At 37.8% G+C, this 17,348-nt stretch overlaps 1 protein-coding gene across 7 annotated transcripts in view; it reads left to right on the top strand.

Annotated features, from left to right (window-relative positions):
• The window catches only part of LOC306876626 (plakophilin-4-like), a 120,389-nt gene that overhangs the window by 88,551 nt on the left and 14,490 nt on the right, over positions 1 to 17,348 (top strand). For all 7 annotated transcript variants that reach the window (XR_013784844.1, XM_079427942.1, XM_079427941.1 and 4 more), the window contains 5 exons: positions 1,973 to 2,186; positions 7,667 to 7,850; positions 15,775 to 15,892; positions 15,984 to 16,172; positions 16,638 to 16,811. Coding sequence is in view for 6 of the 7 variants with exons in the window: in XM_079427942.1 (XP_079284068.1) it covers positions 1,973 to 2,186; positions 7,667 to 7,850; positions 15,775 to 15,892; positions 15,984 to 16,172; positions 16,638 to 16,811 (879 nt within the window). In the remaining variant the exon portion in view is untranslated. The remainder of the gene's footprint in view (positions 1 to 1,972; positions 2,187 to 7,666; positions 7,851 to 15,774; positions 15,893 to 15,983; positions 16,173 to 16,637; positions 16,812 to 17,348) is intronic.

The raw sequence follows: 17,348 nt of genomic DNA, 5'->3' as shown, positions 1-17,348 counted from the left end.
AAAAAATGTTGTTCCAAACCCATATTGAACTGACCATAATGCCAAGGTACTTACCGAACTGTGACTTCTGTGTACCGTTACACCCTTATAAGAAAACCATGTGAGCATGGTTGCCAGGTTGAACCAACGGGCAGAAAATGAGTTGATGATTTTAAAAGAAAAGTTTGTTTCAGGATAAATTACCAGCAGGCAAATATTGCAAGTCAAGTCACCTTTTTTGTATAGTGCTTTATACAAGATTGTTTCAAAGCAGCTGTACAGTGTCAAACAGGAAAATAATGTTTCAATAATGCAAACAAAAATTAAATTCTGCTGTAAAGCAGCTCTAAAAAGAGGAAAATAATATGCAGGGGTTTTTTTCAGTTTAAGTCAAATATCGAATCCTTTCCCAATCCTGCCCCATCTCTCTCCCACTTTGCTTTCGGTCTGCTCTCCACTGTCATATCAAAATAAAGGCAAAATTATAAGGTGACGACTTGACATGCCCTATCAAAATAATAATTGCCCCCCAGTAAAGTGGCAGTAATTAGGCAAAATTAGGCCGTGTTCACACTTGGCGTCTTTTTGGACTAGAAAAAGTTGACAAGAGCGTTTTTTAATGAAAAACAAAGCTGGCAGCGTCTGTTACAAATAGCAGCCGAGAGCGTCTTTTGTTGCCATAGCAACAGCTGCAACAGTAGCCTAGCGCTGTGTACTGCAGAAATGTCAAGAAAGAGTAAAAAGTTGGCTCTTGCGTTGGCTTTTGAAGTTAACGGGAAAGAAAATGTCGATTCACAACGACGTTTGTGGGGGCACGACATTATACGGGGAAGGAACTAGTACAATCAGTCTATCTACCGGCACCTTCTCCATTTTTCTTCTTGTTGTTATGGAAATGACAGATCTCGCCACTCGCTTGTCACTGGTCAGCTGTCAAAAAGGCGCTTGACGTAAGGCGTTTTTTTCAGAAAAGTTGAATTTTTTTCAACTCGAAAAAACGCTCTGAGCTGCAGAAAAAGACGCCGGCGGTGCCGTTTTAAAAAGCGCTCAGGACTTTTTTGAAAACACGGTTTACTCCATAGGATTATAATGTAAAACAGACGCCGGCAGCTTCGAAAAAGACGCCAAGTGTGAACACGGCCTTAGGTTGCAAAATGACTATGTAAAGAGCCCAGTATATTACACATTACTTGTACATGTTTTGAACATTCTAATAATGATAGGCTAGAAACCATCCATAAATCTATTAGTGTGAGTTTGAATAGTCCTGCGCCACTTACCAACAGGCAGAAAAGTAAAAAGTGCTTGGCAAGGTGACAGTGGTCCTTTATGATGCGCTTCACCTTCCAGAGAAAGCGCGTCGTACAAGTGTCCTTTAATCCTGTTGACTCTGATGTTATAGTATTTTTGTCATTAATGTTATATTTACAGTGAGCTTGTATATAACTGGTTATGTCAAGATGACAATAAGCATGTAACTAGTATGAGCGATGAAAGGGATCGCAATACAGATCAGTATTGTAAATATGTAAATGTGAACAGCTTTATTGGGCATTCAGTTGTATTACAGTATGTGACAGTTCATAGAGTAGAACCGATCTGAAGTGCCAGAAAACAATGCTTCGTTCGTTTGCAAGCCATGATGTCTCTCGAGGAAAAAAAAAATATTGCACTCGTCTTGCACGGTCGTAGCTCATTTTCTCATGGGCGGGCAAAGCAGAGAAAGGGGAGGTAACCTTTCCCCGTATGACGACATAAAGGGAAGATTCCAGATTGGGCCATCTGAGCTTTCATTTTCTCAAGGGTGAAGCAGGATACCCAGGGCTCGGTTTACACCTATCGCCATTTCTAGCCACTTGGGGACCATAGTCAGGCTAGGGGAACTCATTAATGTTAAAAAACCTCATAAAGTGAAATTTTCATGCCATGGGACCTTTAATGCAGATTGTTTGAGCAACCCCTGAACAACATGAAAATCTCTTCTGTTTTGAAGGTTTGTCGTCTGGGTGGAATAAAATACCTAGTGGATTTGTTGGATAATAAGGTTCTGGATGTGCAGCGGCATGCATGCGGAGCCCTGAGGAACCTCGTTTATGGCAGAGTTACAGATGACAACAAGATTGCCGTGAGAAACGTAGGTGGAGTTCCTGCACTGCTTCGCCTGCTGAGAACAACAGTGGACACTGAAGTACGAGAGCTTGTCACAGGTCAGCCAGTCTGTTGTTACATACGTGTGTACATGTATAGCTTGTCTCTTTTATGTACAGCATGCATTCTATCAATACACACACATTTCCCTGAATGTATCTGTAGAAAATGCATAACATGTTCAGTCTACTGGTACAGCTGAAACCTATATATTATATAGATTCATTACACATAGAGTGAAAAATTTCCTACCCAAATTCTTCCTTCCAGTCAACTTTGCAATTAAAATGCTTTGATACAGCACTCTGTAAACAGCCACACCTTTCAGTAATGACCCTCTGTGACTTACCCTCTTTGTGGAGGGCGTCAATATTCGTCTTCTGGAACATTGCCAAGTCAGCAGTGTTCCCCATTATTGTGGTTTCAAAGAACAAGAGATTCCCGGAATTTGTACTGTAGGGATAGTCATTAATTGAAACTCAAATGTAAATGTTCTAATAATTTAAGATACTGATTTTTTACTTTCATGAGCTGTAAGCTCTAATCATCAAAATTAAAACAAAAAAACTTTTGAAATGTTTTACTTTACATGTAATGAATCTAAAATATATGAAAATTGCACTTTTTGAAATAAGTTACAAGAAAAAATTTACTTTTTCACGATATTCTAATTTTTTTAGATGTACCTGTATAATAATATAAAATTGCACGTCGTTGCTCTCACGCTTCTACTAAAACTAAAACCGCCAGATGGTGGTGGCAAGTCACCACAGGTCACAGTCTTAATGTTTCAAATGTCATGTCATTTATTCAGCTGATTTGTTGAAATGGCTGGTTCATTCATGAATTAACAAACTGACTTGTTGCAAAGGTGTCATCCTGTCACAGTACCACATTCAGATTCATTGACCTCTACAGACTTATTTATTTACCCCCCCCCCCCCATGTTTGTTTGTAAATGCAGACTGTGTGGCTAGGTGCTTGACTTTATATGCATGTGGTATGTCTGTGGCAAGGGGTCTAATTGAAGCACCTGAATTCAGTAATTAAGTGGTGTATCCCAAACTTTTTGTCCATGTAGTGTATACTGTAAGATAAAAAAACATACTGGAAGTTTCAGATCTCAAAACTTCCATATTAGTCAAAAAACAACATTTATTTGTTTTTATAGTTTTTATTTTCAAGTCAAGTCACCTTTATTTATACAGTGAAAGTGACGTGACATACGGCCAAGTATGGTGACCCATACTCAGAATTCGTGCTCTGAATTTAACCCATCCAAAGTGCACACACACAGCAGTGAATACATACACACCATGAACACACACCTGGAGCAGTGGGCAGCCATTTATGCTGCGGCGCCCAAAGAGCAGTTGGGGGTTCAGTGCCTTGCTCAAGGACACCTCAGTTGTGGTATTGAAGGTGGAGAGAGCGCTGTACATTCACTCACCCCACCTACAATTCCTGCTGGCCTGAGACTCGAGCTTGCAACCTTTGTCTTGTCTTGTCCCGATGGCCGTCTAGGAGACAAGGTCTTTACTGGGGATTTGTCTCTGGGGCTCATCTAGTTGTCCTGATCTCCGCTGACATTCAGAGCTGTAGAGGTCGTCTCTAGGTGCTGATCCACCATCTGGGCTGGATACGGACAGGATCTGGGTGACTGTAGTGGCCATCTGATCTGGATACAGACTGGATCTGATGACTACGGTGACCTCGGAATAAGAAAAAACAGACTAATATTAGCGTAGATGTCATTCTTCTTATGATGTAACAAGTACATTGTGTGTTATGGGAAGTGTTCCCGGTTCCGGTTGACCTAATTAATGCAGCCTAACAATCCTTTTTTGTAACTGATGTAACGGATTTGAATAATAGAAATGTGTTAGTGTGTTATGTGTAAGCCAAGTTAAAGAGATGAGTTTTTAATCTAGATTTAAACTGACAGAGTGTGTCTGCCTCCTGAACAGTGTTAGGTCGATTTTTCTAGAGTTTGTGTGCTTAATGGGAAAAGGATCTGCAGCCTGCAGTTGATTTTGATATTCTAGGTATTATGAAATTGCCAGAGTTTTGAGAACGTAGCGGATGTGGAGGACTATAATGCGATAAGAGCTCACTCAAGTACTGAGGTGCTAAACCGGCTAATATGGTCATACTTCCTGGTTTTAGTAAGAACTCTAGCTGCTGCATTTTGAACCAGCTGGAGTTTGTTTATCAAGTGTGCAGAACAACCACCCAATAAAGCATTGCAATAATCTAGCCTCGAGGTCATGAACACATGAATTAACGTTTCTGCATTTGACATTGAGAGCAGACGTCGCAATTTAGATATATTTTTGAGATGGAAGAATGCAGTTTTACAAATGCTAGAAACGTGGCTTACGAAGGAGAGGTTGCTATCAAATAGCATGCCTAGGTTCCTAACTGATGACGTAGAATTGACAGAGCAGCCATCAAGTGTTCATTCAATGAAGTGCCAGATCATGTCAGAAGTGAATAACTATTTGTCACAATTGAACAAGCTGTGCAAACACACTTTTAGTAAAACATGGATGCAGTAATAATTCTGCTACCTGTAAGTAACCGTGTTCATTTTCAAGCTTGCTCTGTTATAAACAATTGTTTTGATATGTAAGGACTGTAGTTGGCCATAGACTTAACAGTTATATGTGCATTGATTCTTTTAGTAGCATGAAAAACAATTGATTTTTTAATTGCGCTTAAATTGCATACGGAAAGTAATCAAAGAAATTTATTTTAGTGATCTGATCACAACATTTTTTTAAACCCATTTTTACTGACAAACATATTGTGTATCATATCATACTAGGTTTAAAAGATTTAAATAGACATCAGATCCGAGAAATTTAGTATCTTAGTTCATATTACTCTTGGCAAGCTCAGAAAGACACACTGAGACCGCAACATGGCTATTTGATTTCCACTCCTTTCATGCATGCTTGCCTTAAGATAGAATTATTAGACAATTTAACTTCACCTCATAGCGTGTATTGAATGCCTGAGATATTAATCAGAATATGAAGGGACACAAAACTGCCAGTCCATTCTGATCAACCAAATAAATCATCTTCCAAACAAAAAACTCTTCCCATTTGAAATTTCACATTTTTCATTGGTCAAGACAAACAGGAGAGGTGTGACCTCAGTATAAGTATAAGTTATAGGTGACCACTTTCTCCACTCTCTTGGGAGTGGAAAATACACTGCTCATAAAAATTAAGGAAATACTTAAATCATTGGATCTTGATGAACAAAATATTCAAGTTGAAAATATTTACTTGTATGCATTGTGTAATCGTGGTTGTATCTCTCTATTAGTGCTACTGGATCTTAGCGCCGCGTTTGTCACTATCGACCACAGCATTCTTTTAAATAGACTAGAAAATTATGTTGGCATTAGAGGAAGTGCACTGGCAAGGTTCAAATCGTACTTATCTGACCGCCATCAATTTGTGGCAGTAAATGAAGAGGTATCATACCAATCACAAGTGCAGCATGGAGTACCTCAAGGCTCAGTACTTGGCCCCTTACTTTTCACGCTTTACATGTCACCCTTGGGAGATATCATTAGGAAACACGGTGTTAGCTTTCACTGTTATGCTGATGATACTCAGCTCTATATCTCTTCGCGACCCGATGAAACTTACCAATTTGCAAAACTAACGGAATGCATAGTTGATATCAAAAACTGGATCACTAGCAATTTCTTACTGCTAAGTTCTGAAAAAACAGAGTTATTGGACCAAAAACTTTTGCATCTAATAACCTAGATCACTATCTAATAATTGACGGCTGCTCTGTAAATTCTTTGTCATCAGTTAGGAACCTTGGCGTACTTTTTGATAGCAATCTTTCCTTCGAAAAACATGTTTCTAGCATTTGTAAAACTGCATTTTTCCCTCTTAAAAATATATCTAAATTACGACCTATGCTCTCAATGTTAAATGCAGAAATAGTAATTCATGTTTTCACTTCGAGGCTAGATTATTGTAATGCTTTATCGGGTGATTGTTCTGCACGTTTAATAAAGAAACTCCAGCTGGTTCAAAATGCAGCAGCTAGAGTTCTTACTAGAACCAGGAAGTATTAGCCCGGTTCTGTCAACACTGCTGTCTCCCTATTAAACATTGTATTCATTTTAAGATCTTGCTAAGTACCTATAAGGCCCTGAATGGTTTGACACCTCAGTATTTGAGTGAGCTCTTATCACACCATAGTACTTCACATCCACTGCAATCTCAAAACTCTGGCCATTTGATAATACCTAGAATATCAAAATCAACTGCGGGCGGGAGATCGTTTTCCTATTTAGCGCCCCAAACTCTGGAACAATCTACCTAACACTGTTCGGGAAGCAGACACACTCTGTCAGTTTAAATCTAGATTAAAGACCCATCTCTTTAACCTGGATGAGCCCCAGAGACAGATCCACAGTGAAGACCCTGTCTCCTAGACGGCCATCGGGACAAGACCACAGGAACCAGATGAGTCCTTTGCACAGTCTGACTCTGCTTTAGCCTAGATTTAAACTGCTGATTTTGTCTGACAAGAGGAGAATGACACTATTTTGACGCAATATTTCCCCGTCTAAAGACTGTAAAGCTGATATAAAGCCACCCAGCTTTATATCAAGATGATGTAAAGCTGCTTTGACACAATTTGCATTGTTAAAAGCGCTATACAAAATAGTGACTTGACTTGACTTGACACGGAGGTCTGTACAACCCTCCAAGGATATTCCTTCCCAGACCATCCCTGACCCACCGCCAAAACTGGTCATGCTGGATGATGTTGCAGACAGCATAACGTTCCCTACTGCGTCTCCAGACACTTTCACGTCTGTCACATGTGCTCAGTGTGAATCTGCTCTCATCCGTGAAGAGAACAGGGTGCCAGTACTATATACAATAAGAATTAGTGATTTTCTGTAGCCACAAAAATAACCTTTCTGAGAATTGATAGACAATTAAAACACTGTTTTCTAGACAAACTAGTTAATTGTAATCAGGTTTAATTACTACAGCAGTAACCAGTAATAATGAATTGTTCATATTTCCCTTTGAGCTAATTTGCTAGTAATATTAGAGTTTAGTGTATAATATTTATAATATTTAGTGTATAAAGATCATCTGTTGATCACCTGTTGTCCAGCAAACATGAAGAGTGACAGTATCTGATATACGTAGCTATATCTGGTCTCTCTAAATGAGCCTGATTTCTCCCAAGTTTTTTTTTCTCCACTACTTCCTGATAGAGATTTTGTTCCTTGCCACTGTCACTATTTGTCTTGCTCATTTGGGATCTTTAATGTTCAGACAATTACAGGACCGAAACGGGACAGATTTCAGACAGTAAATGTTATTTTGTTTTGTTTAGTTTTTTTCCACAAAGACCTGTTGTCAATATTGTCACAAATTTAATGACCACAGTAACTACAATTTATTGAGGCAGATTATCGATCAACAGGTTTGCGTGTGATTGTCCAGAAACATCATGCATGTGAACTGCTTTCTGTGTGTAGGTGTGTTGTGGAATCTGTCTTCGTGTGATGCAGTGAAGATGACAATCATTTGCGATGCCTTAAGCAGCGTGACCAACACTGTGATCATCCCTCACTCGGGCTGGAGCAGCACTGACTTTCACGATGAGCACAAACTCAAGCTGCACTCCTCTGTCGTGCTCCGCAACACCACCGGCTGTCTGAGGTAACAGCAGCACATCACAGCACCGCTTCATGGACGAGAAGTGTGAAGTCAGAATAGTTTTAATTCATATTCACAAACCATTATTAATAAATGTCACATAATTCACATTCACTAAATGATTGGTTTATCTGAACTGATGAAGGGGAATAAAGTGGGAAGTAAATAATAACAATTTTGTTTATTTTATTATTAATAAAAAATATATAGATCTGATGAAATTTAGAAAAAGTCAGCATGTTGGGTTAGACACCCCTTTTCCAATTCTTACAGTTTATTTTTATATACACATAACTATGTTTCAGCAACTGTATCCATCATGAAAGTGAATAAGGATCAGGGGCTTTCAAGTTCCAAAATTACAACAAAAAAAAAAAGCATGACCGCATGAAAGCATCATAAATGTAGTCCATACAAGTTATGTACTGTATTCCAAGTCTTCTGAAGCCAGAAAATTATTATTTTTTAAATATAATATATTCGGACAATTTCCTTTGACAGCTCAGGAGCATTTTCATTTATCGGAATCATCTTGAATTGGTAGGAGTTAACCTGTGACAGATTCAATCTGTTGGACTTGATTTGGAAAGGCACACACCTGTCTATTATATTGTCTAGCAGAATAACCAGTGTTGGGAGTAACGCGTTACAAAAGTAATGCATTACATTAACGTATTCTTTTTGATGTAACACAGTAGTGTAAGGCATTACTAATAAATTTTCAGTAATATTTTACTCGGTACATGTTCAGCAGTGTTGTGCTAGTTACTAAGAAATAGTAACTTGTTACAGTTACTAGTTACTTCATTCAAAAAGTAACTCAATTACTTTGTTGATTACTTATACCAAAAAGTAATGCATTACTGTTAAAAGTAATTTTTTAGTTATTTTTTTAAAGATTGTTCCCAATAATGCTCTTTTATGCGTTATGGTCTATACAAACACAAAACTGATTTGAACACATAGTAATTTTTGAACACTATTTTATTTCAGACCATTTTAAGACCAGCACAAACTGAAAATATCACAAGGATTTCTGAGATAACACAAAACTGGCTGATCAATATATTCAGAATCAAAAATAAAAAAACTAAAGTGGGTTCTGCATCATAAAAGCTGTTGTGTTCAGCCCTTTAAATGTTCCTTCCACAGCTTAAGTATGAAAACTATCAACAATGTACAACATAACACAAAACATTTTGAAATAAATAAATGAAAGCAATCTGAATTATGATTCAGAATCAATTTGGGAAACTCAGCACCAAAAAATGCTATTATGGACAACCAGAAATGATATGCATTAAAAAACAACATAAAAAACCCCCATAAAAGTTGCTCAAAAATGAAATCTATGAGCAATTTTCAGCCTAACCACAAATTAAGAGTTGCATGTCACCAATTTATGTAAGCTGTGTGTATTCAAAGTGCAAAATCTGCAGTTGTATAAAAACAAACAAAAAAACGCAGCATTTTTCCTAGCAATACAACGTAATGCATTTAATATAAAATTAGTGTTCTAAAATATAACAGAAATGTCACTGTGGCTACTAAACAAACCAATATTTTTAACAAACAAATATTTTTAGTAACAAATGTGTGCTTATTTATTTAAAAAACAAAGTGTTTACTAGCAAGGACCTGAATGAATGTTTGAGTTGAGTTTTACCCTTCAAACCAGTGGTTGTACCGCATGAGAAGAAGTCTCTCAAACCTTTGGTCAGACAGCTTGTTCCTCTTTGGAGACAGTACCAGACTTCCCAGGCTGAAAAGTCTCTCAACAGGTGCACTGGATGGAGTAGCTGCATTTTTCTTCAAATAAATTTCCTTTATTGTGGGAAATTGTTTGAGAATCTCCATCCCTGTTTCGGCTGTTCTCAAGTAGGTCATTACTTCAGTTTCCACAGTGCTACTTGCTGAACAGGGCCAGGGCGAGGAATGAGCTTGTGACACTCTGCTGCCAGCATTCCTTTGACCAATCAGAGCATGTTGGAAATAAAAGCGCTGAATTTAATTCTCTCTCTATGGTCTATTAGTCTCGTGAAGTCGGAGTCATGTAGATAATCCGTCAAGTCCTCTCCAAATAAAGACTTAACTTTGCATGAATTAAATAATACAGCCATGAATGATTGCATGTTGGAAATAAAAGCATTGAATTTAATTCTCTCTGTTGTCTATATGCTCATCATTAGTCTTGTGACGGCGCTTTCATATTGCAGTTCACTCAGCGGTTGATGCTCAAGAAATGCTCAGCACGGCCACCGCATGTAACTTTTAACAAGATTAACTTTTTTGAAGCACCCTAAATTGTGTTAACACTTACTATATAACCATTATTTCGTTTATAAACATCTAAATTAATACAACTCTACGGAAATTCTCTGCAATCGATCGCAGTTTGAGTAGCCTATAGTTCTGTGTAAATGCATAATAAACCGCGCTGTCAGCAGCATAATTTAGAGCATGCCAGTTGAGAAATGCAATAAAATACAATGCTTGTTATATTCCAATATTCCAGAGAATATTATTCCGTGAATTAACATTATCCAGTGAATTATTCTTCACTCTTTAGCCTATTAAACAGCTTATAAACCTACTAAAACTGTAGTTAAAAATGAAGTTGATATGACTCCTGTCCTTTATTTATTTTCTCCATTTGAAAACATTAGACATTCTACGTTTATTTTGCTTACTGCTAATACTAGTGTTACTGCTAAAGCTTTTTTATAAATAAAATGTTTTTTATTGTTGTAATACGAAGATTAAATTTAACATGCCAGGGCTCTAGACTGCGATCAAAATGGTAAAATGACGTGGTTGCATTTGTACGAGTGCCTGGTCTGCGCTGCTCCAAAACGTCTGCCTCATACAGCGCGCGCTGCCAGCCGCAGCACATTATAGCAGGAGTCAGATTTCACTGATCACGTGAAGAGAGGTACTTTCAGCTCGAGTGCTTCGTGGGTAGTGCCTGGTTTATACTCGCCGCGCCAGCACGAGCGCGAAGGTGCGCGTCGCGGACGGAGCGCAACGGAGGATTTTGTTTTCAAACTAAAGTAAAAGATCGCTTCTTAAACCAGAGAAGGTGAACATGCTGGTGTTCTTGTAGAAAAAACATGCAAGTCCTGTCAGTGACAGCCAGTTTAGTTTTACTTTTCTTTTTGTTTTCGTTTTGAGAAGCTTGTTATCTTCGCTGTTTACCTCACGTTACGCTATGGAGGCTTTCCTTAATTAAAAAAAATATATATTAATATTTATTTGCTTCCTCAGAGTTTGCTAAACATTCTGTAATATACTCTGTATATAGTACAGCATGTGATGTGTCCTGTGCCATGCCTTGTCTTATTTGTTTTTGTTGATAAATGTTATGTAAGCTATATAGTTTGCCATTGTCAACGTACTGTTTTATTGTTGTTGTGCTTTTTAATTAAGAATAACAATGAATCCATCTTTTGTTTTAGTCTTAAAAAATGAAAGGTGTATAGATATAAACAAAACACAATGATCTTTTCTTGTAAAATATGACACCAAGATCGCAAATTTGAAAGTGAAAGCGCACGAAAAAAGGAATTCCTGTTCACAAAATTAAAATCACAAATAATACAGATGAAAAAGAACGAGTTGAATGTTGAACACTTTCGTTACCATATAACTATAAACTATGATAAAAGTTCATCAGCATGCATTGATTAATCAAATGTGCAAAAACAAAAAACAAATTGCAACCAAATTATGTGCTCGTGCGACCAACTGAGAAAGTTAGTTGCAAAAGTGAGATCAGTGGGAAGAATGAGTCTAGAGCCCTGCATGAAAGACTGCTAATTCTCAAAACATTTTTTGTTAAGATGACTGAAAGGAGGAAAAACCAAAGTGAAGTATGGACTTGCTTCACGCAGTCATTTATTTACTTTATAACAGTAAATAAATATTGGTTATGCATATCGGTTATCGGGCACATAAGCAGGCAAATAATTGGTATCAGTATCGGTTATAAAAAATCAATATCGGTCGATCACTACACTTTAGCCCCCGATTTGTTTTTATTATTTTTTTTATTTAAAGTCGGATCCGACCTTTTTACATCCCTTGGGCCGGGCTTCGGGCCAATATTCACGTCATAGTTTAGATGCGGGCCGGTCCTCGGGCCTCTTTTAGGCTTCTCCTTATCTTTATATTTTAGACATCCATCAATTATTGATGAAAAAAAATCGGCGTGCTAGTGGAAACAACATGAGTCCGCGCTGCCGCGACTATCAAGAGCGTGTCCTGCAGCAGCAGCGAGCCGCCAGCACAGCTGAAGAGTTCTGCGTTCAAATACACACAATAAAGCAAAAACCCCAGCAAAAGTAATTACCATGAATGTGTCCGGGAGGAAATAGTAAGGATTCGCCATCTCCTTGTTAGACGCGCCTTTAGAGAGAAGTGCATCTTCACGGATAACGATTATATTAAATAGTTTTTGTTTTCGTTTTTATTTATTTCATTAAGTAGTAATGTAAAGCTTTCTATAGATATATTTATCATGTCTGTGAGGCATGTATTCGTTGACTTTAGGTTCATTTTTGTGAAGCGCTCATGTTCAAGATAAAAGCAGACGTTTTGTTGATATTGTGAGTGCACACAAATAAAAGTAGACCCTTTACAGTTACGAATGATGTATTACTCTTATCTTTACGAGCAAAAATTATGGCGTAAATTGTTTCCATTGAAAAAAAAATTGCAAATGATTGCGCTGGTGCCTCCATGTCCTGCGATTTAGCTTCCACTCACCGCACAAACTGGATGCAGCGCACATTTATCTAGGTTTAACATTTAAACATTGTTATATGCTTGACCTGTTTTAGTGCATCTATAAATTTTATTTTAGGCAAGTCATGATGATTTGAGAAGGCGGAATTGATCAAACATAAGCTATGATCAGCCTGCCGGTCTGCCGCTGGCCACTTGGTCGTTACTTTAAGAAAGAAACAACTTATTTAATGAACAAAAAATGCTCCAAACGTTTTTTCTAAATTAACTTAATAAAAAGCCGGGAACAAAATATAAACACTTTGCCATTAGGGCAGGGCTCTAGTACATTTTGTCATTTTAGAATGTTAAGTTCTACTTCTGTAGATATTTTGGTGAAAGTAACTCAAAAGTAATACAGGAGTCATGTAACGCATTACAATTTTGAGACAGTAATATTGTAAGGTAAGGAATTACTTTTAAATAACAGTAACACGTAATCTGTAATGTATTACAGTTTGGAAGTAACTTGCACAACACTGAGAATAACCCTGTGGATCATGCCAGCTGAGAGTTGTAAACCCTCGCCCTCACAGATGAATTAAATTGTAACATCAAAAGAAGGGCCCAAACAAAACTCGCCAGCAGCTCTGATGGGTCTATAGCAGCGGTTTGTTCCATTTGACCGTCACGAGGACCAAGATTAAGAACCGCTGGTCTATAGGATTAGACCCTAATCTCAGGCTGCGTTTACATTTGGCATTAACATGCGACCTGTATCCGGATGTTGTCCACAAACACATTAAGACAAGTGTAAACGCACTTCTGGTCGGAATGCTATACGATCAGCGTGTCCTGCTCCAGAGGTAGTCGAGGACTCATTGTGATTGGATCTCAGTGAAATGTAAACGCAATACAGCCATCGTGTCTCCATTCACAGGTTGACATCACGCAAAACTCCGCCCCCTCTCTCACAAACTATCAGAAAAAAGACGGAGAACACCCATGTAGAGCGCTAGTGAGACTCCTACACTCATCTTTGATTTGTAAAATGTCGTGCGATTTGAAAATTATTTTCAAAAGAAAACCCACCACTTCAGGTTGACTTTGCACCAGGCCATTCTCTGCAGACTTATTTAAATATTGCATGGGAAAGACCGATCCGATCGGTTATCCAGATAGAGAAGTCAGCTGATGTTGGCAAGTGTAAACGTGCCGTGTTCTGATTGACTGATGATCCGATCTGCTTGATCGGATCACAGTGATCGCATGTTAATGCCAAGTGTAAAGACAGCCTCAGTGTTTTGCTTCTTCTGACATTAGCCAGGAGGCTAGTGACACCTTCCCTGGGATATCAAAGAGATGCCATGGGAATGGGTGGCCACATAAGCATCAAATGTCACAGGAGAAAATAAACTCTATAGAATGCACATAAAAATTACTTTTCTCCCTGTAAATCGTGTACAAACCACCCCCCTAGCATGTATATGCATATTCCCAGAACAGTATATAGTTTTATCATAAATTCCAGAATGTCATTTTTTTTTTTTATCATCTGAGACATGCTTTGACTTATAGGCTATTACAAAGCATGAGAAGTACATGAATATTGTGAGACAAGTGAAATACAAATCCTTGTTTATATAATAAATTAATAGTATAGCAAATAAACATTACATTGTCAATATGGAAACATTTGGATTTTGCCAAATGCTAGGTACGTGGGACCATCAGAATCAGAATCAGAATGAGCTTTATTGGCCAAGTATGTTTACACATACAAGGAATTTGTTGTAGTGACAGAAGCTCCACAGTGCAACAGAAAGACAGTAACAGGACAGGACACAGATAATAAAACAAAATAACAAGAAATAGCCAATAACATGAATTTGGATATTGCAGCTTTGGATTCTTTTTTTTGTTTTTTTTTGTGAGCTGCTCACCTGATTTTCCATGATTTCATCAATGATCCACAAGTTATTCCACTGGATTACACATGGAACCTTTTGTCAGCAGCTAACGCACGTGCTGTTCCCCTTTATGTTCCCCGTGAGATTTTGCAGAAGTGTATCACTTGCAAGGGTACGTTGTTTCAAATGTCGTCTGATTTGTTTTGGTGAATGGAACATCCATTGCTTTGTGGGTGGTTGGTCCTTGTCAAACACTTTTGCTACGTTTTGCAGATTAAATGTTTCTTCGGTCACATCACAGGTGTTGTCTGTGTGGGCACATTATATTATGACCTTATAAAAAGATTAATCTATTCGTCAATTTATTTAATCATTCTTCAAATCATAATAATATAAAATGTGTCTTTCGTTGCTTCCCCCTGGAAGAATCATGTGCTGTGCTACAATGATATATGCTACAAAGTACAAGTTTGTATTTTTGAGAAAATAGGGTTATGCATGGTTAAAGAAAATGTGTGTGTGTGTGTGTGTGTGTGTGTGTGTGTGTGCGTGTGCTAAGTCACTGAAATAAGACCAGAAAACACACATGTAAATATATTTTCACAAGACTTTTGAGTACTGGATGTGGTAGATTAGAAGTGAAGTATACGTTGGGCTTTAGGAGGTTCATGCTGACCCTGTTTGATGTCCAGTGCAGTAAAGTGGTCCATATTCAGACTCTGGGTCTGAGAATTCTTCTATTAGAGCTTGTTTCAGCTGCCGGTAGTCTGATTTGAGTCAGAAGCAGCAGTTGTGAGTGGGGTGGCCAACTCTAGCCCTGCCCCTGCGTTAACTGCGATAAATATTTTAAATGCTATTAAACTGGGAAAATGTATGCGTTAACACGCTAATTTTGACTGCACTATTAAAGAGTAGTTTAAAGAGTATTACCAATTTGCTGCAAGTTAAAACATGTTAAAGCACTTAGAGCAGCTGAAAAGTGCTTTCTTATTCACTATGATTTTAAATTTGACTAAATTTGTTTTCATGTTTTTATGTAGTAAGTGGTTTATAAGGGTTTATAATGCCCAAGAGATTGTTCTATATTGGGAATTTATTCACTGCACTCTGTACCATGCCTTAAAAACACCCTTTTGAAGTGATTTTATGAACAACCTGTGTTAACTTATTGCTTAAATTGTGTTGATATTAAAGTGTTTTTCCATGACCTCAAAATTAAACTGTCTACTAATAAATCAAATCAGAGCTGCAATTCTGTTTGTGAATGACTGTGTAGTGATTTTGTGTTGGCATAGGAACCTGAGTTCAGCTGGAGAAGAAGCCAGAAAATATATGCGCTCCTGCGAGGGACTCGTGGACTCACTACTGTACGTCATCAAAGCCTGTGTCAGCACCTCTGATTTTGACAGCAAGGTGTGCACCAGAACACACACATACTCAATCACACAAACTCACACTTTGTCACACAATCATGTTAAGTCAGTGAAGGCTGTCTCTCTCTCAGATTGTGGAAAACTGTATTTGCATCCTGCGGAATCTCTCCTATCGGCTGGAGCTGGAAATGTCACCCTCCTGGCTGACAGCCAATCAGGAGCTTGATGGGTTAATGGGATCAGAGTCACCCAGAAAAGAGGCAGATTACAGCTGCTGGGGGAGGAAGAGGAGAAAAAAGAAGAATTTACTCGAAGAACAGGTTAGACTAACACCATTACATCACCAAAGAGGGTTTAACAGCACTTTAAAGTAACTCCTTTACAGTATCAAAATAGTACCAAAATAATTTACTAATTATTTTTCTAGTAATCTGATTACTTCATCTCATTACTTCATAAAACCCCTACAAAAACTTTTAAACTAGAAGGCAAATAACTTAAATAGCTAATTCAATTCTTAAAAACAGGCATGCAACCTTAAGTCCTGTGTGTGTGTGTTTGTGTTCATGTTGTCGTTTATCTGCATGTAAATACATAGCTTGTGCTTCATGTGTACAGGCGTATTCTGAATGGTAGTGTAAGAGTTATGTATGATTGTTTAATCTCACTTCATATGCCGGTGTTAAAGGGATAGTTCACTCAAAGATAATTCTGTCATCAGGGGGGGGGGGTGAACGTCTCTTTAAGTCAACTGATAACTCCTGTGTTTTTTTTATTCCTCTTAGTGGGATGGAGTTGGGCCGATCCCTGGTTTCTCAAAGTCTCCTAAAGGTGCTGAAATGTTGTGGCACCCATCTGTAGTGAAGCCCTATCTTACCCTGTTAGCTGAGAGCTCAAACCCAGCTACACTAGAGGGCTCTGCCGGATCACTCCAGAATCTCTCCGCAGGAAACTGGAAGGTGTGTAATTGAATTCTACAGCCCACAGAGGACCAAGTGTTACACTCTAAGACAGTTTTTAGGCTTGCAATAGAAGCTAGTAAAAAAGCTTTTTTTAAAAATCCTAAAGGCATATTTAGGGTACAGTCTGTGTCCATATACTTTTGACATTGTTTTGACTAGTTTTAAATGAACAGCAGTAAACATTAAATGAAATAAGGTCCCAATTGCTAGATATAAAGTCACATTGTGAGATTATACATTTAAAAAAGTCACAACTAAGAAGTCACATTGTGAGATATAAACTTGCAGTTACCCACTGTTTTTTTTACTCTGAGAAATTTTTATTTAGAGATGTCTTTTTTATGTTTATTGCTAAAATAACATAAAACTGTGTCTAGATGTCCCAATTTTTGGTTATATTGTTGCTTGTTTTGTAAACATTTATAAAATAAATGTAAGATAAACCATGTAATATTTAGTTGTTGTTTTTTTGGACAAATATTTTCATTGATATATTCAGTCTTTATTATGTATATGCATTTGGGGGAAAGTGGT

This window comes from Barbus barbus (assembly GCF_936440315.1).
Source record: "Barbus barbus genome assembly, chromosome: 11".
In the NCBI taxonomy this organism is placed as follows: domain Eukaryota; kingdom Metazoa; phylum Chordata; class Actinopteri; order Cypriniformes; family Cyprinidae; genus Barbus; species Barbus barbus.
The sequence above is the reverse complement of the archived record's forward strand: the minus strand, read 5'-3'. Positions and strand labels throughout refer to the sequence as shown.